Source organism: Myotis davidii, unplaced genomic scaffold, assembly GCF_000327345.1.
Source record: "Myotis davidii unplaced genomic scaffold, ASM32734v1 scaffold32, whole genome shotgun sequence".
Lineage (NCBI taxonomy): Eukaryota > Metazoa > Chordata > Mammalia > Chiroptera > Vespertilionidae > Myotis > Myotis davidii.
In genome coordinates this window covers 9,839,005-9,865,763 of record NW_006286587.1, presented here as the reverse complement: position 1 = coordinate 9,865,763, position 26,759 = coordinate 9,839,005, and the positions used below count along the sequence as shown (strand labels likewise).

The window sequence follows — 26,759 nt, the reverse complement described above, 5'->3', positions numbered from 1 at the left end:
CCCCCAGCCACTAAACTGTGGATTCTTCCTTTGCAGAGTCCTAAATACCTCTCTCTTCCTTTTCACTCCTATCATTCCCACCTAGGTTTAGTTTATCTCATGCCTGGAACACTGAAACAATCTCACTTCAATTGAACCAACTTCTGGTATCAGCTTTCTAATCAACAAAAGGAAGACATCTTGCACAGTTATTTAACACATAAAAAAGAACACAGTGATTGGCAAATGGTATGTGCCTCACATATGGTAGTTATTATCCTGCCATCCAGTTGTTTAATCATGTCACCTTCCTCTTCAAGAAATTCTCCAGTGACTCTGAACTGCCTAAAGACTAAACTCCAAATCCCTCATTTTGTCACCCAAGTCCTCCCAAATCTGGTCCCAGTATACCTCACATCCAAGCACTATGCTAATCCTCCAAAGAGGCTTCCTCTTGGTCCTCTCATGCTCCTGGCTCTTGTACCTGGCACCTATCCTGATTCTGCCTTTCTGGAATGTCTTCCCACTCCAAACCTAGCCTACCCTCTAAGGACCTGTTCAAGTAATTCCTTCCTCTTGAAGCTTTCTTGGCAGATCCACGCCAGAGTGATCTGCTTTTTACCTACCACTCAGCTATTCGCTGGTAAATATCAACCAACCAACATCTACTGAGAACTCTCTAAGTATAGGCATGAGGAAGATACAAATATAAATAAATAAGTTCGTACTAACAAAAAATTTATAGGCAATTAAGGAGGAAAAAAACCCAATCAGAAAAAGTCTTGCAATATCAATATTACCTTGTACAAGTTACTAGAGTCTTCATAAATATTTAAGTATCTCCATACTAGATTTTTCGAATTGGCAGGGTGGGGGGAAATCACCCAATGTATTTAATATGTCAAAAGGCACCAAACATATCCAGCCCACAGAATATAATAAATACTTAATTGATTTGCTTCAATTTCCAATTGTCAGACGTATAAAATGGAAAACATTTATGTTTCCATGTGAAAACAGAAACATCTATAAGTTTCTACTAATAAATAGAATAACACATTCTACTGGAATCAACATTAAATTTCTTACCTGTTCAAGCGCTCGAGGAAGGTCATTCACCCAGTGCAAGCTAAAACATGAAAACACGCATTTGTTCTAGCTTAGTTTACATAATTAATTAGTATAAGTATCACTAATATAATGACAAACCACAAAAAAGGAGTTAATTTAAGTTTAAAATTGCATATCAAAATTCACTGATTGATTTTATACAGGTTTTTAAAAATATGCCCAGGGTAAAACTTTCCTTCTATCACACTAGAAAATGTGATAGTATTTCACTTTGTCGATATGATTATATGTGCAATTATTCTTTGCTGAATAAAGTAAAAGTAAATTTTTCAAATAAGACATACAAATGGCCAACAGGTATATGAAAAGATGCTCAACATCACTAATCATTAGGAAAATGCAAATCAACACCTTATACCTATTAGCATAGCTATAATGAAAAAAACAAGAGACAACAAATGCTGGCAAAAATGTGGAGTAAAGGGAACCCTTGTACACTATTGGTGGGAATGAAAGCTGGTACAGCCACCATGAAATAGTACAGAGGTTCCTCAGAAAAATTAAAAATTGAACTACCATATAACCCAAAGGAACTCTAGGTATATATCTGAAGGAAATTAAAACACTTTTTATTTCAAAGAAATACCCGCATGTCTATGTTCAGTACAGCATTACTCACAACAGTCAAGATGTGGAAACAACATAAGTGTCTTGCAGAAAAAAGGTTCCCTAACCCTGCCTTAGACCAAGCCTCTGTAATGTTTTTCATTTCATGACAGATTCTGAATACTTTTCAAAAATTTGTTCAGCAATAGAATCTGAATACTTTTCTAAGTTTGCTTAGCACACCTCAATAAACAGGGAAGAAGTTACAAACTCACTGAAGAAAACAGCAGAGGTGCCCAGCCAGTGTGGCTCAGTACTTGAGTGTGGACCAATTGTACAAGGTCAGAGCACATGCCCAGGTTGTGGGCTTGATCCCCAGTAGGGGGCATGCAGGAGGTGGCAGATCAATGATTCTCTCTCATCATTGATGTTTCTCTCTCTCTCTCCTTCCCTCTCTGAAATCAATAAACACATATTTAAAAGAAAAGAAAGAAGAAAAGAAAAGAAGGGAGAAAGAAAAGGAAACAGCAAAGGTAAACAACTCTCCCAGTTTACCTGGGTCTTAGGAGTGTTCAGGGACACAGGCTTTCTAGTGCTAAGACTGGCAAAGTAATGAGCAAACTGTGATGACTGTCCACCCATTTTAAAATCAACTATCAAAAGCATTGTATTGAGCATGTTGAATCTTTGAAAGAAAATCTGACAATAACAAGGCAGGAGAAATAAGGTACCACATAGAATATTTTATTTTCTCTATTAGACACTAAGTTAAGGACAGGATCCCTGTCTGAATTCATTTTGGTATTCAAAGCATCTAGCTCACTGCCTTGCATATTATTACTTACTAGAGGCCTGGTGCACGAAATGTGTGCACGGGTACAGTCCCTAGGCCTGGCCAGCAACCAGTGCCTATCAGGGCCTTCCTTCATTCCACACCACCCCCTGGTGGTCAGCACATGTCATAGCAAGCGATCGAACTCTCAGGCTCCAGGTCGAACTCCCAAGGGGACACTTTGCATATTAGCCTTTTATATATATAGACTAGAGGCCTGGTGCATGAAAATTCATGCACTGGAGGGGAGTCCCCGAGCCCGGCCTGCCCCCCCTCAGTCTGGGAGCCCTCAGGGGCGGGAGACAACCCGGTGATCAGGGGAAGGTGATGCCCTCATACACCTCTGCTGCTGCCACTGCCAGCAGCACAAGCCTCAGGTGGCCCTGGTCAACTGGGCAACCACCATCCAAGGCTTGCCTGTGCCTCAGGCCAGCCCTGGGTAGCTGGGGGGCTGAGAGGACTGGGCGCCGTCATCCCAGCCCTGGGTAGCTGGGGGGCTGAGAGGACTGAGCGCCGACATCCTGTGGCTGTGGGCGCCGCCATCTTTGAGGGCGTTGCAGTCAATTAGCATATTCCCTCCTTACTGGCTGTGGGTGCTGCCATCTTTGTGATGGTGTGCGGGTCAATTAGCATATTCCCACTTTATTAGATAGGATTCAATAAATATTTATAATATATGTTTGTGTTACAAGTGTGGAAAGACATGGAAGAAAGAACAGAGGGGAAAAAGTAATCCTGAGGACTATATTTCTATGTAGAAAAAGAATTAAAATAGAAGGAAATGCTAGCTTTTCCTTATTTACCAGAATCTATATATAAGCCTAAGCGACTGTCCGACCAGTAGTTATGACATGCAACAATCACCAGGGGGCAGACGTTCACAGCAGGAGCTGCTGAGCTGCGGTGACTTGGCAGCTGTGGTTCTCGGGTGATGCACCCAGAACCAGAGATGAGGGAGCCCGATTCCAGGGTGCATCACCCAGTCCCCACAAGCCAGGCCAAGGGACCCCACTTGGGCACGAACCCGTGCACTGGGCCTCTAGTGAGTTTATGAAAGTTGAGGTACTATATCATATTATCTCCATTTAGGAGCCGATGTCCACAATCCTTTACCAGAAAAATCATACAGTTTATAAACAAAGAAAACCAGGTTTGTGACTTTAAAAATAAAAGGCATTAAGAATTTACTCCCGTATCTATTTTATTTATAACATCTATTTTTTTTAAGTAGAAATGGTTTACCAACCTTAAACTGCTAACCACCAGGTCAAATGTATTTTCTCTGAAAGGAAGGAATTCTTCATCAGCTAAAACAGTGACAGTAGGAATTTCCGTTTCTAAGGTATTTTTCTAAGGATTAAAAAATAGAAGTTCAAAAACACATTTATAAAATCTCAATTAATACAATTACTGTTTGTTAAACCTAAGCCATGTTATATTTCTTGTCAGTTTCTATCTCTTCTGGGGGAAAAAGGGGAGCCACAAAGAAGGCATTCAAAAAATATTTCTTAAATTACACTTAAGACGAGTCAAAAAACTGGTTAGCTGGTTGGCAAAACATAAATAGGACACTTATCTCACACCAAAACAAATCTCAGCTAAAAGTTTAAGTGGAATAACTGAAGCCGTAGAAGTACTAGATGAAAATATTGGTGAACATTTTTATATTCTTTAATGAAAATGCATAAGTAAACATGACTCAAAAGGCAGAAACTATAAAGGAAAAGACTGATATATTTGATGATAAATGAATCAAAAACTTCTAAAAAGCAATAAATAATGTAAACAATATACTTGGGGAAATATTTATGTCATATATAATGAAAGATTAATAACCCGAAAAAATAAGCTAGAATAAAAGCACTTAGAATAAAAATATGTCAAGGGTAAAGTAGATAAAGGACAGGTACAGATACATCACAAAATTATAAAATTTACAAATTAAAAAATACTAATAGCCAAATATCAGTAGCCAAAAGACATCAACAGTGACTTGGTTGTACTAGTCATCAAAGAAACGCAAATAAAAATAACAAGATTCTACTTTCTGTCTATCAGATTGACAAAGACAAAACAACTGGACCAATGTTGCCAAAGAGGAGAAAAGAGTACTTTCATTTCAAGTACTCTTAAATGGTTATTCAATCTTCCTAAGGTCTAATCTGGAATCCATAAATTCTATTACTAGGAATTTATTTCCAGGGAGAAAATAAATAAAACACACAAATTGCTTTATATGATTACGTTCATCACAGTGTTGGTTATTAAGAAACTAGAAATATAACTGTACTACAATACAAATTTAGCTAAATAAACCATGGAATATTCATATATTGGAATACTACATATCCAATTTAAAAGACAGCATGTGTATGTCATTCACTGATATAAAAGGATGATAGTCTGTGAAAACATAGCATGTTAGCATAATACCGTTTGTATAAAACTGTCCTGGGGACAGTTAAACATCTACAAAGATGGAGACCAAAATGTCACCAGCAGGTGCCTCTGCGTGATGGATCTAGGGCAATGGTTGGCAAATCATGGCTCACGAGCTACATGCGGTTCTTTGGCCCCTTGAGTGTGGCTCTTCCACAAAATACCATGTGCAGGTGCACACATACAGTGGGATTGAAACTTCGTGGCCCATGCACAGAAGTCAGTTTTCGGCCTGGGCGAGTCTATTTTGAAGAAGTGGCATTAGAAGAACTTAACTGCTTTAGATATCTGATAGACGAAACAAGTGTACAAGACAAGTGCGGAAGGGAAAGTTGGAAGGGGTCGACCTCAGCGAACGTACCTCAATCAGATGGAGGACGTTTTTAGCAAAGGCCAGCTTAGGAGTACCCTAATTAAGTTAGTAACAATGTACCTACCTATATACTTTAAGTTTAAAAAATTTGGCTCTCAAAAGAAATTTCAATCGTCGTACTGTTGATATTTGGCTCTGCTGACTAATGAGTTTGCCGACCACAGATCTAGGGGGATTTTTTTCCTTTATAGTTCCTGTATTATTTAGTTCTTTTTTGTGTTATTATTTATAATCAGAAAAAAAGAGTTATTTTCATCTCAAAGGAAATAAAAATAAAGAAACAAAGAACTAAAAATCAAACCAGGAGACCAAAAACCAACAATGTGTTAAAAAGCTACCTACCAAAGCATTTTCTGCTATGTCCACTTGGAAAAACTTTCCAACAGTTTCCTGCAATCAAATAATTAAAGCTGATCCAATGTTACAAAAACAAACAAAAATCCAGTAACAATAAAGCAAATATTGAAATTTCTAAAGGAGAAGGTGATAGTTACAGATTAATTTTCAGCTGTGTAAAGGGTATTTTTCTGCATAAAAGCATTATGATGCAAATACCTTAATAACACATATTAAGTTACAAAGATTTAAATATATGCACCCAACCTTATACTTAATATATTTATATTTAATTAAATAAAGAACACAGGTGTAACTAATCAACATCCTTAATTTACTCCACTGGGTTAGGCATATGTATTAACTTTTCCAAAGCATAATATGCCCTGAGCTAGTCCCCACTCTTCTTGTGCCACAAAAGGCTTGCGTTGGTTTTCCAGCCTTTTAGTTGTTCATTGAGAGCTTACAGAGTAAAGAAAAGATTTAACACAGATACTGAGGGGGGGGAGGGGGAAGAGAATAAGTGGCTTTCTTTTCCCTGTTTCACTTATCCTCCCTTCCTTCAGAGAGGATAGGATACCATATTTCTTTCCAATTAACACCTTCACATTCTCTTTTCTCTAGGATCCAGCTCCCTCCATTACTATCTAAACCCATCTTCAATTTCTATCTTCTTGAAACAGCAGATGCCTCCCAATCTTGAAAAAAATCCCCTTTAACCACCTTCAAGTTGTTTTGTTTGTAATCCACAATCCCACTTCTTACTAATGTCTTTCTCCTCAATTTCCACTTTCACTGCTCTATGAAGACTATTTCACTAACAGCCTCAGGACCAATCACAGTCTATCTGCTCTCAGTCTTAGTTCACTTTACCTGTTAATGGTCTCCCAGAAACATCACTGCTCTCTACTCTTGTTCCCCTCCTCTGCTAGATATGTCAATCCTTCCCACTTCACCCACGTCCCCTTCTTAACGAATTCCCCTGAAAAATAAAAAATAAAAAATAAAGAACTTCCCTTCCCACGACTTGGGAAGGTCAGCCTACAGTTACCTGGCCACCTGAGGACAACTGGTATGCAGATGAATGTTTAACTACAAGCTCTCCAAAAAGGGGGCCCTAAGTTGTAGTGTTTGCCAATTTCCATGGTGTAACTACTCCAATAGAGGATTTCATGCTACCAACATGATGGAGCTAAATGTGGAATTGGGAAGAGATGTTACACAATAGGCTTTCACAAGCCAGCTCCAGTACACTAATGCCAGGTGTGAAAATTAGGCCAACCAGACTAACTATGCCTGTCCTTCACTCAGAAATGTAAACTAAGAGACTTGGAGTCAGGGTAGAAGTCCCCAGAGCTGGAACAGCATGTAGACTTGGGGTAGAAGCAGTGGAGTGCTGGTAAATATTTAATAACTGGCTGTTGGTTGGGGACTGCTTGGTAGCATTTGCCAAACTTCCATGGTGCAAATACTCCCACAATGGCTGATTCCAAACTATCAATATGATGTCATTGAACACGGAGTTGGGAAGAGATACTAACAATCAGCTCTCATGAGCAAGTGTGAGGTAACTCCAGCACACCATTGGGTGTAGGTTACTCATATCAGGGCCACATGCATTGATGAACACCAGGGATAGAAGAGGTCAAAACGGGGAATGGGAGGCATAAGTAATACTTTCAACAATAAAGATTTTTTAAAAATATTTTAAAAAGAGAATCAATGAGTAAGTCTTTTAGCCTGAGCAACCAGAAGAATTGATTTGACATGTCCACTATATCTAATCAGTCATCAAGTTTTGTGGATTCTACTAGGTCTCTCTCATACATCCCTTCCTGAATATCTTGCAGCCTCCATACAGGTGGCAGGTCTTTAACTCTTCTTTCTGCACTGCCTTTAACACAGCCCTCTAACTGGTCTATATCTTATCATCTTCCTTCTTCAATCCTTCTTGCATACCATCCTAAAAATGAATCTTTCTTAAACATCCCTATATCACATCCTACAGTATTCTACCTCTGTGCCCTTCCTCCTGCCACGCCTTTACTTCCAATGCCTATGAAACACCAATTCAGTTTCTTTTAAATCCCAGATCAGATTCTGTACCCTTTTAGAGGTCTCTGACAACATGAACCCTTACTGATATTTTCTTTCCCTTAACTCCTGTTGCAGTTTAACAACTGTACCATTTCTGTGGCATTTACCACTATCAACAACAGTGGAGCCTCACACATATCCCTACCTGTGTCCTGACTCAAGTGTATGTTTTTTTTCTATTGTAGGTAGATTTTATATAAAAATCCCACTTTAATCTGTATCCATCAGTGGCTTATAGATAGGGATTAAACTAATAAATAAATGTCTTTATGGTTGAATTAGAAAGTGCAAAATAAAATGGTATAAACATTAATAAAGGATACTTACCACACTGAAATTAATATTTTTTTCTAGCTAAAATATTAGCTTAATCACATTCTTTAAATGAATGTCAATTGGATTTTATTGAGAATTATTAAAAACATGTGCACAAAGTAGAAATAAAGAGTAACATATCTTATATACATTTAAAAAGCTATCATTGGGAGCACTGTATAAAATAGATTCAAAGTAAAGAAAAACAACTTTAAGGAAAGATACTTAAGAGGGGACACAAAACAACCATTAGTTTAACCACTTAGAAAAATCAGCAATTCTGATATAATCCAAATATAACTGATTAAGAAATTCTTTCCTTAAAATCAGCCAATTTTATTTCTCAAAGTAAATTAAATAATAAACATACCTTATTCAAATTTTGTGCTATGTAACCTCTTCCACAACCGACGTCCAAAGCAAGGGGAAAATCTCTAAAAAACAGACACAGAAGTTATGTTTTGTCTGTAATAATATAGTCCATAAAATAATTATTAAGATCTAATTTTGCTTATAATTCACTAAGAACTAATTTGTAAGTGAATGCAACTTTCAAAGAGTATTATCATCTCTCTTTTCTGCCTTGCAAGTTGTAAGTATCAGAAAACATACCAGACAGAGAAAATCTATCTGGTCCACCGGCTTTCCATATGGAATCCATGACATGGATTCAAAGAACAGATTTAGTGAGTGTATTTTAATTTGATAATATATGCAGATAAAGAGTAAAAAGAAGTTAATGTAGATTAACATGAACCCAGCTGGTGTGGCATCGACATATGAACCAGGATAGGAGGTCATGGTTCGATTCCCAAGTTGTGGGCTCAATCCTCAGTATGGGCTGTGTAGCAGGCAGCCAATCAATGTTTCTCTCTTATCATTTACTAGAGGCCCGGTGCACAAAATTCGTGCACTCGTGTGTGTGTGTGTCGGGGGGGCCCTCAGCCCAGCCTGCACCCTCTCATGGTTCGGAAGCCCTCAGGGGATGTCCGACTGATGGCTTAAGTCCGCTCCCCATGGGGTGCGGGCCTAAGCCAGCAGTTGGACTCCTCAGCACTGCTGCGGAGGCAGGAGAGGCTCCCACCACTGCCGCTGTACTCACCAGCCATGAGCCCAGCTTCTGGATGAGCGATGCTCCCTCTGTGGGAGCACACTGACCACTAGGGGGCAACTCCTGCGTTGAGTGTCTGCCCCCTGGTGGTCACTGCACATCATAGCGACTGGTCGACCAGTTGACTTTCTGCCCCCTGGTTGTCAGTGCACGTCATAGGGAGTGGTTGAACAGCCTTAGCATATCATTAGCATATTACACTTTGATTGGTTGAACCGCCAACTGGTCGACTGCACACTTAGCATATTAGGCTTTTATTATAAAGGATGTTTCTATCTCTCCCTTTCCCTTTCTCCCTGAAATCAATAAAAATATATATTTTTAAAAAAACGCAAAAATATTACACATACCTATCAGGAACATACTAATTATTTCTATTTCTCATGATTTAGATATCATCATATGAAATACCATGAAATATCATATGTTAAACTAAAAACAAAAACACCAACTAAATAATAGCTCACTTTTATTGCAGTCATACCCAGTTCAGAAGTATGTTAAGTGTTCAGAGTTCAGTAAGTTAAACCAAGGTCATCCAACGAAAAAGCAGCAAAACTTGAATTTGGTCAGTTTGAATCCTTAACCAGAACCATTATCCCCTGCACTATGCTGTCTCCTCTAAATATACCATGTCCAACTAAATCAGGACTCATTTAATTGTAGGCCATAGGCTTATGAAAAATTTGTGACAAGAAAACTTAAAATTTTACTCACTAATAACATTTTTCCTATTGGAACCAAAAGAGTCCCTTTTCAAGTTCTGTTGAAACATATGTCAAAAATATAGAACACCCGTACACAACCGGAGAACCACCGGTGAAAGAGAACCATTTATTTACCTAATACCCTCTATCTTGATTATGAACACAGGTAGTGTGGCACTGAGAAGTATACAGGCTTTGAAACCAGAAAGACATGAGTTAGAATTCTGGGCCTGCAATTTACTGGCTCTGTGACCAGAAACAAGTGATTTGATCTTGCTGTATCTCAGTTTCCCCAAGCACAAAATGGAAAAGTTATTATCTCCCTCAGGGTTGGTGTAAAATTTTTAGTAAACAGTACATGTAAAGTATTTAGGCCAGTACAAATGCTCAGCAGAAGTTAGTTATGAGTTATGATTAACACTGATTAAAACAGTATTAAGTGAGCCTCAGATAATGCAAATAAGACCTTTACTAGTAATAATCTGTGGGGTTCGTGGACACAGACAGTAGTGGGGTAAAGGCCTGGGGAGGGGAAGGGAGTGGAGAGGACGGGGGTCAATGGCAGGAGGTGGTGAAAGGAGGACATCTGTAACACTTTCAATAATAAAGATAAATTTTAAAAAATAATCTGTGGGTTAGTTTTTAAAAATCATCGCAAGATTATTGCTGACAATATAAACTACTCTTTCTAATACCAGAACATTAGTATAAGGACATTTAGACTGGTATTTTAAACTAGTGTCCTGGTGCACGGATTCGTGCACATTGAAAGGAAATTAATTAGAAGAAATATTTTAATATCGCTATTCACGTCTTGCTAATGAAAAGAAAATAGGATTCTACCGAGCCTCCTATCTACCTATTCCAGGACTTCTGTGAGGATCAAATGAGATGAGGCATGGAAAAATGCTTCACAAACATTTGGTTAAACTGTAAAATGTTTGCACCTGGCTATAAAGCAAGTTCAGTTCCTGGGCTGAAGAAACTCCAAGGAGGCTAGTTGCTAGGGAGAGGAAGCTGGGCATTGCTATGTGATGTCATTACCTGGCACCCACAGCCACTGTTTCCAGGCTGGACTGGGCTGTGGGCTGCATTTTATGCCATGGGGTCTTGGCAGCAACAACTGAGATTTGATGGGATATTGCTCTGGTGTGGTGGCGGGGTCATGTCCCACTTGGGGAAAGCCAAGTGTTGGTTTGTCGGTGCCAGATCTGCGGTGCCGTTTATTTTTAAACTAGAGGCCCAGTGCATGAAATTCATGCATGGGGAGGGTCCCTTAGCGGCTGCTGGCTGCTGGCTGGGGCCTCCCTTCCCCAGCTGCCCGCTGCCAGCTGCCAGCCAAGGCCTTTCTTCATTCTACACCACCCCCTGGTGGTCAGTGCCCGTCTAACTCCCTGTCGGTTGAACTCCCGCCATGGGAACAATTTGCATATTAGCCTTTTATTATCTAGGATGGCCAGTGCATGTCATGGCAGCTCCTGAGTCGAGCGTCTGCCCCTGGTGGTCAGTGCCCGTCTAACTCCCTGACGGTCGAACTCCCGCCATGGGAACAATTTGCATATTAGCCTTTTATTATATAGGATGGCCAGTGCATGTCATGGCAGCTCCTGTGTCGAGCGTCTGCCCCTGGTGGTCAGTGCACATCATAGCTACTGGTCAGATGGACAGATACCTAGCCTTTTATATATATAGACAATTTAATTCCAAAGAGTTACTATTAGTTAAAGACATGCTTTTATCCATAATCATAGTTCTTTACACAAACTTCTTTTTTTCAATAGTATGACTTAAAAAAATTACTAAATTCACAGATTTGGAAAAGTTGTTTAATTTATTAAATCACAAATGGCCTAAAGTTCAGGCAAATAAAATGACAACATTATAGAGAATTAGCTATTTTTTAGATCTTTAAAATAATGGAACTAATGAAACAGATGAAATAGGGGCAATTATTTGTAACAACGAAGCTTTTTTTTTAACCTTATGAAATTAAATCATCCCAACACTATTAAGTAACAAGGATATAGCTAAAATATGATTGAGTTTGTGATTTTACAAAATTCTCTTTTTTATAGACAAATGTAATAAATTCAACCCATATTGGTCTAATGATGTTTTTTAAACAAACAAAAAAAGCACAAGTGATTTACTAACGTCACAGAGTAATTCTACGCAAAGATGTGGTTCCCACCATCCTATACAATAAACGCCTAATATGCTAAGTGTCTGGTCACCCATTAACCAATCAAAGAGTAACATGCTAATGATATGCTGCTCAACTGCTCGCTATGACGTGCACTGATCACCAGGGGGCAAATGCTCCGACTGGTAGGTTAGCTTGCTGCTGGGGTCCAGCTGATCGGGACTGAGCGAGACAGGTTGGACACACCCTGGAGCCCTCCTGCAGTCCCTCCCCCCTAATTGTGCATCCTGCATCCCTCCCCAGCCCCAATTGTGCACTGGTGGGATCTAAGAATACTTAAGATAAAATAGCCAAATTCTCTTCTAGCCTGATTGGGAAACAGATCTAGGTAGACTCTCCTTTGCTTAGATGATAAAGGATTCTGTGGCTATTTTTAGTTAAACTTTTAAAGCTAGGTTTAGTAAATATTAAAAATTCACATGCAATCAATCCTTTCAAAAAATATTTTTATTGATCTTAGAGAGAGGAGGGAGAGAGTTAGAATCATCAATGATAAGAATCATTGATCAGCTGCCTCTTGTACCACCCCCTACTGGATATTGAGCCCAAAACCCAGGCATGTGCCCTGATTGGGAATCGAACCGTGACCTCCTGGTTCATAGGTTGAGACTCAACTGCTGAGCCATGCCAGCTGGCTGCAGTCAATTCTTTATCTCCACTTTTGGAGCTATTTTTCCACTACTGGCTTTTGGCTAAGTCAAGTGGATCAGTCATTCAGGCTCAGAGGGAAGCTAGGACTTTTGCTTCCCATTCATTCTTTCTTTAATGAAGAACACTTGCTCTCTACACATGAAAAAGAAGAGACTTAGAGAGGGATTAAAATAACTAATCCTAGTAATAAATTCATCCAGATTCTGTCATTCCAGATATCAAATGCTCATCATTTAATCTCTCAAGTCTCAAGTCAAAGTTGATTGTATTTTGTTATGTATTTATCATCACCTACCTGGCTATGTCATATACACGGTCAGCAATCCGACTTCCAACCTGAAGGATTGAAGAGACAATGATGTACACAAGTTAAGATGAGTAGGTTTAACAGAGAAGTAACACTCTTTTTCTAGTATTTAACAATCCATAGGTTATTTATATTTCAACATGTTTGTAATTACTTTATCCCCATTTCAATGTGACCATAGTAACTTTCTTTTCAAATTCTAAATAGGAACATAAGAAATAAAAATATCCCAGGAAACAAACTGAAGCAAATTACTTCAGAATTCAAGTTAAAGAAAATCAAGACTAAACATATTATACATATTCTATATTCTGTGTGTGTGTGTGTGCCATATATACGTATATAGCCTTTATATTTCATGTGCTATAAAAGCACAAGAATGAAATCAACAGGATCATAATAGAAACATTAATTATCCACAGATATTAGCATATGGTATATAAAAGTGAAAAAGTATTTAATTAGCTGGGGTGTTTTACAGATCAGTATGTAAACTTAATCACTCAATTAAAAACTCTATCATTTGATGACTACTAACAATTTCTGTAGAACTCCTAAATGAGTAAACAACTTCCCTGTGCAATGTTTGCCAATTAGAAAAAGTCAGCCAATTCTGAAGAAACTGCATTTCCCACTCCTTCCTTAACCCCACCCTAATTTAAAAGAGGTCGTAAAAAAGGTGCCTCCTTTTGCTGGTATAGCTTCACCTGGCAGAAATGAATGTAGGAGCCTAGTATTCCCCACATTCTATACATTCCCTCATAAACACCCCAGAGTTTCTAGTAGGACCTGAAAGTTTAGAACATATATATATCTGTTGGGGGGTAGGAGTGGAGAAGGGAGGAGGTACAGCAGAAGTCTTTTCCCAGAGTCCACTTTGGACATTATGCCCAATATGTATACCTTGTATTTATTGTAAAAAGAACTCTCATATACTTTGTTTCATTTATTGTAGTCCTGTACATTGGCCAGGCCTCAGTCTAATTGTAATCCAGGAGCTTTTCGTGGAGAAGGCTGGCTAGGAATGTCAATCCTCTGCATGTCATCATGAACTCTGAGAAGATAATCAATGATCAGATCAGGCCAGGGCTTGTACAGAGCTCTGACCAAAGCAGGAGCTCCCTGTTTGTTACTTGACTTCTATTTTGCTCGACCCCTGAAGAAACGACTACACAGGCCTCAGCTTTGTACTGTCTATTCAGAGCGTAGAAAACCCTCAGTCTCTAGTCTACCTGGGCTGAGAAGAGGAGGTCTCTCAAACCAGCACAGACAAATGAGAGATCTTAATGTATCTTACTTTGATCTTCCCCAAACAAAAATCAGATCCTACCACTCCACTGCTAAACTCCGTTCAACCGCCTCACATTCCTCTACAGCAGCGCTGGCCAATAGAAAAACAGTAAGAGCCACGTGTGTAGTTTAAATTTTCCTAGTAGCCACTTTACATGAAAAGAAACAGGAGAAATTAACATATTTATTTAACCCAATATAGCAATAATATAATTTCAACATGGAATCAATATAAAAAGTTATTAGTGAAATATTTTACATCCTTTTCCATAGGTCACTGAAATCCAGTGCATTTTATGGACTAGCCATATTTGAAGTGCTCAGGAGCCACATGTGGCCAGAGATTACCATATTAAATGGGGAGAAAACCCGAAGTCCTTACCCCTTTTGGCTCTTACAACCTGGGCCCACCCTGCCCTCCTCTCCCACACTCTCACCAGCGGCCTCAACGAGGTATTTAACAATCCATAAGTTATTTATATTTCTCAGGGGCTCTGCATTTGTCTTTCCCTTTGCCTGCAAGGCCTTCCTCCTCAGATCTCAGGGTGGATTATTATTATTTTTTTTAAGAGTATTGGTTTTCTTTTTTAAAAAAATATATTTTGACTGATTTCAGAGAGGAAGGGAGAGTGGATAGAGAGAAACATCAATGATGGGAATCATTGATCAGCTGCCTATTGCACGCCCCCTACTGGGGACCGAGCCCGCAACACAGGCACATAAGTATGTGCTCCTGACCGAAATCGAACCTGGAACCCTTCTGTCTGCAAGCGAAGCTCTATCCACTGAGCAACGAGCTAGGCTCAGGGTGGATTCTAATGCCTCATCAGATCATCTGTCATGTCGATGGCCTTCCCTGACCATCGCAGTCACTATACCACTTCACTTTATTATCTCACCTTACTTCTTAGCTGACATCAATTTTTTGTTCACTGTCTCGCCTCCCACAAGAATGAAATCTACGGAGGGCAGCGGTCTACTTTGCCCTGGACATATCCATAACTCAAGCAATATGAATGAGTGAATGAATGAATGAGTGAATGTGCACCTTGCAAATATCCGAGCCCAGCCTTTCCGTGATTAGAGCAGAGGCCCAGAAAGGCAGGGCGCTGCTCAAGGTCACGCGGCGAGATGGGGTCGGTCGGGACCCGGCCAGAGCTTCGGACCGAAACCCAGGCTCGGCGCCCCCACCCCGCCCCGCAGACTCACCTCCTCCTTCAGGTACTCAAACTTCATAGGCTCAGGCTGCCGGGCCGCCCAGTTCTTCTGTTTCCTCTTCAAATCCCGATCGAAGATATTTAGGGTTCTGGGCGAGGCGCTGCCCGGGGGAGAGACGCCAGAGGCGACCTTTCGGACACCAAGGTTCTTCCCCGGGACCCCCGCCACCGAAGGTCGCCGCCACTGGAGCCAGAGCCGGGTCAGCGGCAGCATCTCCCGGAATGGTGCCATTCGCTGGCGCGCCTGTCGCGCGCATGCGCCGCCGCAGCTTCGGCGACTACTCTAGAGCTCTTCGCGGAGGGAAAGCGGAGGTAGTTTGGCCCAGGTCGCCTGCCATTGCGGCGGAGCGTCACGCAGAGGATTGTGGGTGCGGTCCCACGTGAGGCTCGAAGAAGGCTCCCAGGAGGTGAGTGGGGTAGGGTTCTACCCGGACTGTGGAGGGGGCAGGACCAGCCTGTGATAGGAATCGTGAGGGATGCTCCCTTCTTCCTTGCTTTCCGGCCTCATTTGTCAGACTCTCTTGGTCCTTCGCAGGTCCGGCAGCAGCCTCCTGAGGCTTGGGAGCTGGGAAGGAGACCCTCGTTCCGGGCCACCCTGGTGTTCCCCGCGTTAGAGGGTGGGTTTCTGGGGAGGGTGGACGCAGAGCTGAGGGCGTCCGTCCGAGGTGAGGTCGGGCCGCCTTCCCCGCTCGGAATATCGGAGGTTTGCCCAATGCTCTTCTAAGCGTGTGTCTGCGTTACCTCTGGTCGTTGGATGAGATGTTACCCACCTCGTAAGGCTGTTCAAAGGGGTAACTGCTTTAATACATCTAAAACTCGCAGAACACCACCTGGCACGCTGTTATTCATACTACTTTTTTAAAATATATATATGAACCTGGGACCCTGGAGTCCGCAGGCAGACGCTGTATCGTCTGAGCCAAACCGACTAGGGCATTCATACTACTTTTAAGTGTGCACGAGGGTTATTGAAACCTATGATTTTTCTTGGCGTATAAATATTGTTTTAAAATTTTAGGGTAAACATACAGCTGTATCGTCAAGCCTTGCTTTTTTGGAACAAAGCACCACTATCCTGTTTGGTTAGTTACTTTTTGCTCTTAATAACCAAAGGCTTTGGACTCTTTACAAATTTCAAATCGAGAGATACTAAACCATTAGTGACTATTTTCAGGAAACAGTGCTAATTACATACACATGTATTCTAATATGTTAGGGGGCGGTGAGGGGTCAGCCCATTTGGGCCTTGGTCACTTCTAGAATAAGAAGTCGTAGAAAGACATGATATTTATTAACTAGAGTGAGACTGCCTGGTTCTTGAAGAGTGGTCGGATCTAAAGAGGGAGCTTTGTGAGCTAAACCCGACTTGATTTTGGTCTGTTTTGTTAGGAGATTAGCCTTGTAGAACTAAAGGCTGTTTGACATAACATGAGGTAAGGATTGACAGAGTGAGTGGGACCAGAATGTGAAGAAATAAATGAGACCAGTTGGGCATCTTAATTACATTGGCTTTTAACTTGTAATGCATACAGTTATACAAACAGAAACAGAGAAATTCTAAGTGAGTACAGTTGGTTAGTAAGCATTTGTCCCAGAATTCTGCTTGCTTTTGCCTTAAATTTATTTTTTCAAGTACTCTGTGATTGAAAGGGATATTCTGATAGCTTTTGGTTTTCTGCGTGTGACTCAGACTAAGTTTCTAAACGAAATTAAACTTTTACTTTTATTTGCATTTAACTTAGACTATATTGTGAATTAGTATTTTTTTTCCTGAAACATCTCATTTAATTATATTACTAAGCCTTCATTATTGTAACATTTGTTTTATTTTTCAGTATTTGGTTTCTTCAAGCATTTGTCCAGTCAGACATTTAAAAATGTCATCCAAACAAGAGATAATGAGTGACCAGCGGTTTAAGCGGGTTACAAAGGACCCAAGATTTTGGGAAATGCCAGAAAAGGATCGAAAAGTCAAAATTGACAAGAGATTTCGAGCAATGTTTCATGACAAAAAGTTCAAGTTGAATTATGCTGTGGATAAAAGAGGACGCCCCATCACCCACAGCACTACAGAGGACTTGAAACGTTTTTACGACCTTTCAGATTCTGATTCAGATCTCTCAGATGAAGATAACAAAGCATTAAACCAAAAGAAAATAAAGAAGAAAAAACCCCAGAAAAATGAAATTGAATCAAATCTAGTTGAGAAAAAGAAAGAAACCAAGAAAATTAACCAAAAGGAATCTGGAAATAAAAATGATTTGGATAACTCTGACAAAATTCAGAAAATGAAAAACTCATGCAAATATAAGAAGGTAGATTCAAAAATAAGTCCTAAGAAAGATAGTGAAGAATTTATGCCAGAAAGTACAAAAGGGGAAAAAAGTAATTTTCAACATAATACAGATTTGTGTCCCAAAGGAAATCTCAGGACAGTAGACTCAGGCACTTCTGAAATTGTGAAGTCTCCCAAGATCAAGTATTCTGAGACAAGAAGAGAAATGCAGTCAGGTTTGTTGGAATAAATTAAGAATTCTTTGGTATTACATTATTTATATTTATTCTAATCTTTTTTAAATGTAAGCCTACTCAATAAGTATTTTTACAGTATAATGGGGTGTATCCAGTGCTTATTTAAAAGTATAAAGGTACGAAAGAAAAAAATCATATAATCATTATTAATATTTGATTTAGTACTATAATGGCTAGAAAAGATATAAAAAATTGAGTCCTGAGGTTAAACAATAAATTGGATTTGTGAGCACTAGGAAGAGCTGTATTCTCTAATCAGATAAAGTGTTGTTATGTTCTCATCAAATGATAAGAAGAGTTGTGCCTGAAAAAGATAATAGAGTTGGGTACTCATTTATTTCTTCATTCAACTACTGTAAGTGATTAGCATTTAGCAGATAGACCATGAGTAAGACATGGTTCCCCGCTTAGGGTTACTGTTAGCTTATATAATGTCTGTGAAAATTAGAAAAAGGTATGCCCTTCTGAACACACAGAACTCACAGTTTGGTGAGGGGCAGCATATTTAAGTGAAACAACAGGTTCTCTTAACATGAGTAGACATAGCTTTTCTACACAGAGCATTGCTTAGAACAGGGGTGAGCAAACTTTTTGACTCGAGGGCCACAATGGGTTCTTAAAGTGGACCGGAGGGCCGGAACAAAAGCATGGATGGAGTGTTTGTGTGAACTAATATAAATTCAAAGTAAACATCATTACATAAAAGGGTACGGTCTTTTTTTTCAATAGTATTATTCATTTCAAATGGGCCTGATCTGGCCCGCCGGCCGTAGTTTGCCCACGGCTGGCTTAGAGAGTGGAGTTTGCCTTGATTTCAGCCTATCTTGCCCTTTTGCAGATCCTCTATTGCAAAAGACAGCTCTCTAAACTGGGGCCCTGGTCGAAAGCAGTATTTTTCAGTCACCCCAATAAATTTAATACACATTTTTTTAAAAGTAGCACTGTCCAATAGAAATATCTAATTTTGAATTTCCTATAAAACATGTTAAAAAGTAAAAAGCAGGTGGAATTAATTATATTAATATATTATATTTAACCCAGTATATAAAACATTATTTCAATATGTAATCAATATAAAAAATTTAGCCAGGCTGGTGTGACTCAGTGGTTGAGTGTCAACCTGGAACCAAGAGGTCATGGTTCCATTCCCGAGCAGGGCACATGCCCAGATTGCGAGTTCGATTCCCAGTAGGGGCATACAGGAGACAGCCGATTAATGTGCCTATCTCATTGATATTTCTGTCTCTCCTCCCTTAAATCTGAAATCAATAAAAATATATATATTTTTAAATGATAAATCATTAGGGGATCGATTAATAAGTAAGTTATGGTACATCCAAGTGTGATTATGATATATGCAATTTTAAAAATAGGCTACAAAATAGCATAAATGGTATGATTAGCTACTTAAAAATAAATTAGTGGATATATCATAGAAAACAAATTTAGGGAGTTATGTACTAAAATAGCCATCCAGTTATCTCTGAATGAAAAATTGCTAGTCATCTTTTCTTTCTTTATATTTTCTTAATTTTTTTGTAATGAACAATTTTATAATTAGGTGGAAAATGATAAAACTGTTTTTTAAGGAACTGGATAAGTAGTGTTTACAATCACTACTAGAGCAGTACCATTTAAGAATAGAGGCAATCCCACATTATCTAGCATAAGGCTTTGTATGTGGTGGGCTCTGAGCAAAAATTGAATACTCCAAATATATCTAATATTGTCAAAAATATTAAAATACTACATCTCTTTAAATCTCCCATGTATTACACCCAAAGTGTGATATGTAGTATTACCATCATGTGAAAAGATGTCATATGTGAGATATTCAAAACTTTTTTATGTTAATAGTTATGTATTTACTTCAGCATCTTAGGAAAAAATGTAACTACCACATTTCAGGGATTTCACTTAGAACAAAGCTAATATTTAAAATTTAATTTAAAAATATTCAGTTTAATGAAAAATATTAGTAATATGCAAAAACCATGAAAATGGTATGAAATGACTAATGCTTGATAAATATTGCTATAATTGTTAGGCATAGGCCCCCAAGATGTTATTTCTGAGCATGTTGATTAAAAGAGAATTCTGATGCTTATCTTACAGTAAAATTATTTCACCATTATGGTGTCTTTCTAATCCTATATACAGAACTTACAATAATGCCTTCTTTTTATTCTTTCATATCTACTGCCTAGTTATTTTTTATTACTCCCATTCTTTTTTGGTACTAAAATAAAGCCTATTTCCTACTTTTTCTCTTTAAAAAATCCTTTACATTTAGTTTCAGATCAAATGGCATCTTTGTGAAGCCTTCCTTATTATAAATACCTCTCTACAGGCAAATTTAGATGTGTCTCTCTCTGTAGTGCTTTAGAATATAGCTTCATAAATCACCAAACAATTTCTTTTTGGTTATGAACTCATCAAAAGCATGGGATCACATTACAAATCATCTCCCTTTTCCCTTTCCCTAGCTCAGTGCTTTTAAATACTTAATAAATATTTGGTCAATGAATGACTATTTTAAGACTATAGGACAGTGATGGCAAACCTTTTGAGCTCGGCGTGTCAGCATTTTGAAAAACCCTAACTTAACTCTGGTGCAGTGTCACATATAGAAATTTTTCATATTTGCAACCAAAGTAAAACAAAGATTTATATTTTTGATATTTATTTTATATATTTAATGTCACTTAACAAAGAAAAATCAACCAAAAAAATGAATTCGCGTGTCAGAGGTGACACGCGGTATCATAGGTTCGCCATCACTGCTATAGGACCACCCTTTGTAACTAAGTTAGTTACAAAGTTAAAGATTTAGCAGGAAAGTTAAAATCATTTCATTCTTTTCAGAGGTGATGTTAGTCACATCACAACTCCTGTTATCACTGCACGTGAATGAGTCAAAAATTTTATTTAATCTACAGCTACAAGCCAGCAGTCTTCTTGCTATGTCTTCTTAGATGACTCAAAGGTACTTGTAATTCAACATATCCATTATGAGTTAACTCATAATCTGCTTCTACCAAACAAACAAATTGGTTCTTTCCCAACATTGGTTGTTTATCTGTCCAGCTAGGTCTGCAAGCCAAAAAGCTAGGACGCATCTTTCATACTTCCAAAACTTCTTTGCCCTTACTAAACCCGTCACTGATCACTATTAGTTTTACTTCCTAAGTGACTCTGAAGTCAAAAGTGACTCCATTCTCTTCTCTACATCTCTACTGCCACCAACTTAGTGCTATCTTCATTTCTTGCCTTGAGTATGAACTACACTTCTCTATTCACATCTACTCTGGACTCCCTCCAGTCAGTTTTCTATAGAGCAGTCAAGGTTATCTTTTCAATATGCAAATCTGATGTCTTTCCTTCTGAAAACATGTGGCTTCTCATTACTTTACAACAAAGTCAAACCTTCTACATGGTTTTTGGATAGTGTAACATTTTAATTATTGCTTGGCTCCTAGCTATCTGCAATCTAGACATGCTTTCCAGCTTTTTTCTATTAGTGGATCTTTCCATATACTTTTCTTGCTGTGTGGAACATATCCCTAATCTATTTGTCAAGCTGTTTACTTAGTCCCTCTTCATCCTTCAAGTAGCAGCTCATAGCATTATACAACATTCCTACTTGGTACCTATCCTAGTTGTAATTATATTTTTTAATGTGTAGTTTAAAATTTTTATTGATTGATTGATTTGAGAGAGAGAAAAACACCAATTTGTTGTTCCACTTGGTTATGCATTTATTGGTTGATTCTTGTGTGGTTCCCTGACCAGAGGTTGAACCTGCAACCTTAGTGTATTGGGACAGCGCTCTAATCAATTGAGCTACCCAGCCAGGGCCTAAATGTGTATTGATATGATTGATTTTATCTGTCCATCTACTTCACTCAACTGGAAGTTCATTGAGGGCTTTGATTGCTTCTCTTTTGCCAATGATTCTATGTTAAGCACCTACTACACAGCAAGCACTCCATAAATATTGAATGAATCTATGAGTCTACTTATATCACCTGGTATATACAGCATGTCCCCAAAAAATGAGTACATGCCTTAACAGCGGTTCTCAACCTGTGGGTCACGACCCCTTTGGTGGTCGAACGACCCTTTCACAGGGGTCGCCTAAGACCATCCTGAATATCAGATATTTACATTACGATTCATAATAGTAGCAACATTATAGTTATGAAGTAGCAACCAAAATAATTTATGGTTGGGTCACAACATGAGGAACTGTATTTAAAGGGCCGGAAGGTTGAGAACCACCACCTTAACAGCTGATAGCTCAATTTGAAAGTGAAATTTATTTTAATAAACACTGTCTTTGTAATTATTCAAAATATATGTATACATTTTTAAGAAAAATATATTTTTATTAGCATCAGAAACATACAAAGTCCTTGGGAGTTGCCTTACACATATGACCTTGTGAAGTAAACTGTAACACTGGATAAATTTGAAAAAACCTTAATTTTTAGATACCCTATTATTATTATTAATAATATCTTAATAATAATCTTAATAATAATAATCTTAATGTTAAGATTTCTATTAAATAACCTGGTTAAGCATGAATTTTCCTGAATTTATATTTTCCTGTAGTCTCTTTTATAGAAATTATATTTTTTACTGGATTTGAGGTTGAAATAACTTGGATTCAATTTAATTTCATGTTTATATTTTCTTAATTTCTCCCTCCTTTAATCTTTTTGCAGTGGTTCCGCTCTCAGTGGCAAGACACAGGAATGGTTATGAAAACTCACCGGGTAAAAAAGTGTTTGATAAAGATATTCTGGAGGAAGATTTAGAAAGCACTAGTGAAATAGGAAGTGATGAAGAATCTGAAGATGGGATTACAGGCATTGGTAGAGCTTCAGCTGATGATGATAACAGTGATGAAAATGCGGAAGATGAGGATGAAAATGATGATAGTGAGGATGATGATGAAAGTGACAGTGGCCCTGATCTTGCAAGAGGTAAAGGAAATATAGAAACTAGTTCTGAAGATGAAGACGATATGGAAGATTTACTTCCAGAGGAATCTGGTTTTGAGCATGCTTGGAGAGAACTAGATAAAGATGCTCCTCGGAGTGATGAGGTAATGTTTTGAATAAATAAGATAATTTGTGAAGAACACCATACAAGTAGCTTTTATGGATGGTGGGACTGATGTCATTAAATTAAATGGGAATCGCTTTATTGCTAAATAATAACTACGATTCTGATGAAAACCTCTTAGTGTCTGTCTAAGCAAATAAGGAAGTTCTACATTAAAATTACATGACATTTTTAGAAAAATAATTTGATTTCAGATCCCATTGCATCTATTAGAAGTGCTACAGGGTACCATACTCAACTACCTTGTTTATGCATGAGTGGCAAAATAGCAAATTTGGTAGTGAAAAAAACAGATCATTATCATGTTCTTATTCAAGAACTGTCAAGTTAAAGGAAGTGTTTATCTTGCACTTGTACTATTGTGTGAGCGGAAGTTCTCTTTTTTTATTTCTTAGATTACACGTCGATTGGCAGTTTGCAACATGGACTGGGATAGATTAAAGGCAAAAGATTTGCTGGCTCTGTTCAACTCATTTAAACCTAAAGGAGGTGTTATATTTTCTGTAAAGGTGAGAAATGATTTTATTTTGAGGTAAATATTTCTAAGCGTTTAAGTTCATTCTCATTTTTTTAAATCATAGTTTTTTCCTTTTAAAGGAAATAATTTATTTGAAAGTTATTTAATACAGTTAGGCATGAAACTGATATAGCAGGTATAATAAAAGTTAGAAAGAGAGGTAAAATTGTTACTATTGATGGGTTATGTGATTATATATAATTTAAAAACCCAAGCAAATCAATAGAGACGTTATCATAAGCTCAGTAAAGGGGTGGGGTATAAGATAAATATTTTAGAAATAAATGGCATTCTTTATTACCAGCATTAACCAATTAAGAAAAAATCTACTTTAGCATCAGAAACATACAAAATCCTTGAGAATTGCCTTAAGCACATGGCCTCTATGAAATAAACTATAACACTGGATAAATTGAAAAACCTAAATTTTGAGATAACATATTTTTAGAGAGCCAGCATTATTATTAAGAATCCACGCTTTGCAGTACCACAGATCTATGTTCAAACCTTTTCGTTCGTTTGTTGCTTTTTTGTTCACATCTTGATTCTGAAAAATGCTATGTGACCTTGGGCATTTTATTAATCTCTCAGATCAGATGTGTTTTCTCATCTGACAAGTAGATACAACAATACTATTTTCTAGTGTAGTTTTAAGGATCGAATGAAAAGGATCTCTCAGTGAGTAGTACAGTGCCTGAAGCAGCTCTAAATAATTATTATACTTAATTATTTAAGATGTTAATTCTATAGTTTTAGTGTAGTTTCGATCAAAATCTCATTTCAAAAGAAAGTTAAGAAAAAGGATACCAGTATCGTATAAAAGAATAAACAAGTAAGGATGACTAATAAATTTTTGAGAAATCATACCAATATAAAAGGACCCTATCAGTTATAATTTCTATACATTTTATAATGCTATGGGAATTAACAGGTTTGGGTAAAAAAAAAAGGGACAAATAAATGGAATGGAATAGATAAAAAGAGTTTAAATGATGAGGTAGATCATGTTATTGGGACAAGTCTTTGTGTAGAGAACTTAGTTCAGATCCCAACCTTATGAGAGCCCCAAATAAACTCCAGATAAAGTAAAGGGGGGAAAAAATTAAAAACCAAACCACAGAAATAGAATTGTGTTTTTGTTAAATCTTGAGTTTTAGGAAATTTGTAGTAGAAATTTCTACACTTAGAAAAGGAAAAAAACACACAAAAAGAATCAATAGATGTGATTACATATATATTTTTAAATTCTACATCAAATCCTATTATAAGCAACTCAAAGTAGTAAGGAAAACTCATGCCCAGTTGATAAATTGGATATTTCACACAATTCCAAAAAATATGTATTAGTTAAATGTATATTAAGCCTAGTAGTGTCAAGACAATGCAAATTAATAGTTATATTTCCTTTTTTTAATCTTTATTATTGAAAGTATTATATAGGTCCTCTTTTTTCCCCCATTAACCTCCTCCAGCCCCGTTCCATCCCCTCCTACCGTCCCCGCATACATACAGTTATATTTCTTGACTCAAAAAGTAGTCAAAATATAAAAATACCAAATCCTAGTGAGGATGAATCCTTTTTCTTACACCAAGACCATACGTATATATCTACTGTACATGATAAAACTGTCATGTAAGAGTGCCTTTCTATTAAAAGGAATGTCTTTTTAAAAAAAAAGCATTGAATAAATTATGTGACTTAGAGACAAGGTAGGTATTACAAAATTGTTTTTTCTTCCATTATGTTTTATACGAGAGGCCCGGTGCATGAATTTGTGCACAGGTGGGGTCACTTGGAGTGGCCTGTGGAGAACGGGCTTCAGCTCGCACCCCAGCCTTGCAGCCCCACAGCCCCACCTGGCACCCCACCTTGGCCTAGTGCCACCCCCTCACCTGCTCCACCATCCCGCTTGCAGGGCAATTGATTGGGGCTGGGCCCCCTGCCCTGTTCCCTCAGTGCCTAGGAGCTGGGTGGCAGCCCTGCCCCCCACCACTGCCACTGGTTGCCATCTGTGGGGTGATAGGTTGGGGCTGGTCCCCCCTCACCCCCCGCTGTCACCTCTGGTCGCCATCGGCATGGCAATCGGTCCCCGCTCACACCCGCCTTGTTCTGGCGCCACCTGCTCACCTGCTTTATCTTCCCGCTGCAGTCCCACTCTCGCCAGGGCCCATCAGGGCCAGCAGTGCCTCTACTGCTGCCCACTGCCAATGCTGCATCGCTGATGCCCTCCATGTTCCACGCTTCCCCCTGGTGCTCAACGCACATCATAGTGAGCGGTTGAATTCCACGTCTCCTGGTCGAACGACTCTCTGAGGGGACAATTTGCATATTAGGCTTTTATTATATAGGATATTTCTTTAATCATTTTTTGTGTATTTTATGTAAGCTAGTTAATCCAGTCATTTTTCATGTATATATTTACATTGAGTTCCTTTAGAATCTTTTTTTTTGGTTTTTTAAAATGTTTCCCTTGGAGCCCTGAACCATCTTGTCCCAGTTGATAAATAGAGGAGATAGTCTATTTTTGTTCTCAAGTCCCACATCAGTTACTCTCCAGCCAAAATGATCATTTTTAAGGAGATTCCTCAGGATGCTTTAGCTTCCTATAGTGGGTTTGGAAGTGAGTCAACCTTGCTGTTTTCATTGAGTCCAATTGTAAATTAGAGTTACTGACCTAGATAGGTCTGGATGTTGAAAGAAAAGGAAAGTATAAATTGCACTGATTTTTTTTCTATATTTAGATATATTTTTCGGAATTTGGAAAAGAGAGGATGAAGGAAGAACAAGTTCAAGGACCAGTCGAGTTATTAAGTATTCCTGAAGATGCCCCTGAAAAGGACTGGTATTAAATTACTATCTATACTAATAAAAGGGTAACATGCTAATTAGGGTGAACGTCTTTCTGACTTCCATCTGGACAGCCACAGCGGCTGCGAGACCGAGGCTCACAGAATCTGTGGGCTCCGGCAGCCATGGGCTCAGGCAGCTGTGAGCCCCAGCACATGCGAGCCTAAGCCGCAGTAGGACATCCCCTGAGGGCTC

General features: G+C 38.5%; 2 protein-coding genes across 3 annotated transcripts in view; one reads left to right on the top strand and one right to left on the bottom strand.

Moving 5' to 3' along the window:
* The window catches only part of NDUFAF5 (NADH:ubiquinone oxidoreductase complex assembly factor 5), a 31,419-nt gene extending 15,564 nt beyond the window's left edge, over window positions 1-15,855 (bottom strand). Inside the window, exons 1-6 of the mRNA XM_006758103.2 lie at window positions 15,527-15,855; window positions 13,016-13,056; window positions 8,419-8,482; window positions 5,643-5,690; window positions 3,735-3,838; window positions 1,069-1,108 (exon numbers count right to left, since the gene is read on the bottom strand). Coding sequence (XP_006758166.1) covers window positions 1,069-1,108; window positions 3,735-3,838; window positions 5,643-5,690; window positions 8,419-8,482; window positions 13,016-13,056; window positions 15,527-15,766 — 537 coding nt within the window. The 5' untranslated portion in view covers window positions 15,767-15,855. The remainder of the gene's footprint in view (window positions 1-1,068; window positions 1,109-3,734; window positions 3,839-5,642; window positions 5,691-8,418; window positions 8,483-13,015; window positions 13,057-15,526) is intronic.
* Window positions 15,856-15,860: 5 nt separating this feature from the next.
* Window positions 15,861-26,759, top strand: part of ESF1 (ESF1 nucleolar pre-rRNA processing protein homolog) — a 59,417-nt gene continuing 48,518 nt past the window's right edge. The window contains exons 1-5 of one of the 2 annotated variants that reach the window (XM_006758104.2): window positions 15,861-15,941; window positions 17,370-18,045; window positions 22,797-23,179; window positions 23,595-23,708; window positions 26,459-26,559. In XM_006758104.2, the coding sequence (XP_006758167.1) occupies window positions 17,412-18,045; window positions 22,797-23,179; window positions 23,595-23,708; window positions 26,459-26,559 (1,232 nt within the window). In that variant the 5' untranslated portion in view covers window positions 15,861-15,941; window positions 17,370-17,411. The other variant, XM_015560284.1, reaches the window with a different exon arrangement.